This window comes from Bidens hawaiensis, unplaced genomic scaffold, assembly GCF_021521415.1.
Source record: "Bidens hawaiensis isolate Kalapana, Puna unplaced genomic scaffold, B.hawaiensis_p1.1 tig00011078_1, whole genome shotgun sequence".
Taxonomy (NCBI): Eukaryota; Viridiplantae; Streptophyta; class Magnoliopsida; order Asterales; family Asteraceae; genus Bidens; species Bidens hawaiensis.
In genome coordinates, this window is record NW_027491855.1 from 521,613 (window position 1) to 523,013 (window position 1,401).

General features: G+C 38.6%; 1 protein-coding gene across 1 annotated transcript; it reads right to left on the bottom strand.

Moving 5' to 3' along the window:
- Positions 1-500: 500 nt before the first annotated feature.
- On the bottom strand, positions 501-1,064 carry LOC143537068 (uncharacterized). Its single transcript, XM_077030925.1, has one exon. It carries the CDS (start codon positions 1,062-1,064, stop codon positions 501-503), a length of 564 nt encoding a protein of 187 aa, XP_076887040.1.
- Positions 1,065-1,401: the final 337 nt, after the last annotated feature.

Sequence of the window (1,401 nt, forward strand, 5' to 3'; positions counted from 1 at the left end):
TCATTCTTAGGAGAGAACCCGCTATATGCCTATATATGAGAAATCTCTCTGACCTAACCTATGTCACAAGTGAGACTTTAACCGTAGAATTACCTTTTTTTAAATGAAGTACGAGTATAGATTTAAATGTTATAAATTATTGAAAGTATATCAAACCTTGAATGAAAATTTTGAAAAAGATAAGGTGAAACGAAAGCTAAACACATGAAATCCAAACGCCAAATTCCAACCAGAACACTACAAGAAGACCAAATTGAATAGTTTCGACCCGAACCAACCCCTATGCAATTGAAATCCTTGAACCAAAAACCAGACCGTGACTAAACCAATCGATTGAGGTCTAGACCGCAATAATTCAGTCGAGTTGGACGACAAACATCTTCATTTTTGTTACGGGTTGGAAATGTTCCAATCAACACATACGTATGAATACAACTCTAGTGTTACGATCAATTCCAGTTTTAAGACCAAGAAACAACTTTTGTTCAACAAAAAATACTTTAAAACAATGAATAACGTGTTGAAAACAAACTACTTCGATACATTCGTATATCTATCTGGTTAGATGATCCTTCTTCTTCCAAACCAACCGAGCTGACTTCATGCAAACTATCATTGTTTAAGTTGTAAACAAACATATGCCACCCATCAATTGTCATTAATATACCCTTTCTTTCGTTCCAAAACCCTAAAACCTTAACGATATCACGAGAAAGAGGCGGTTTCTTCTCAAACAGACAATGCATGACCCACCCAGTCTCCTTCAACACCCACACCTCTACCACGTGATCACCGATTTGATACACATATCCAAGTTCACCATGTAAATCAACCAATTGTTCCTTGCTAATCATACCGGAATATATTTGATCAGGAGGATTGATTAATCCGAATTCCTCTTTAGCCATGTCAAAGCTTATTACCGGTTTTCCTAAGCTTATTTTGCGGTAATCTTCACTTAACCAATGTAAACTCCCCTTAGCAAACACCCCTTCACCGGTTATGAAAGAAGCTGGGACTTGGGGTATCTTTCGCCACGAGTTTGTGCCCAACACATGCACCATGGTGCGTGGCTTTCTTGGCACAACAACACCATCTTGAAAGTATTGGTAGAATCATCAAAACCAAGCCCGGTTGAATCCTCCCGAAACGACTTTTTTGAATCAACTGGTGGCAACTCACAACACTCTTTCGTTAGAGGATTGATGACAGCCAAATTGGTATCACCATGGATCGTTCGTGTCGAATAGAGCAGACCATTGCAAGAACCTAGAATTACATAACCAAAATATATGTCTTTGTTACACATCAACTCGATAACTGGTGGCTTCTTTGTCACTGCTTCTAGGGTCCCGGTTGCTTGCTTATATTCCAGAAACCTGATTATGAATTATGATCTGC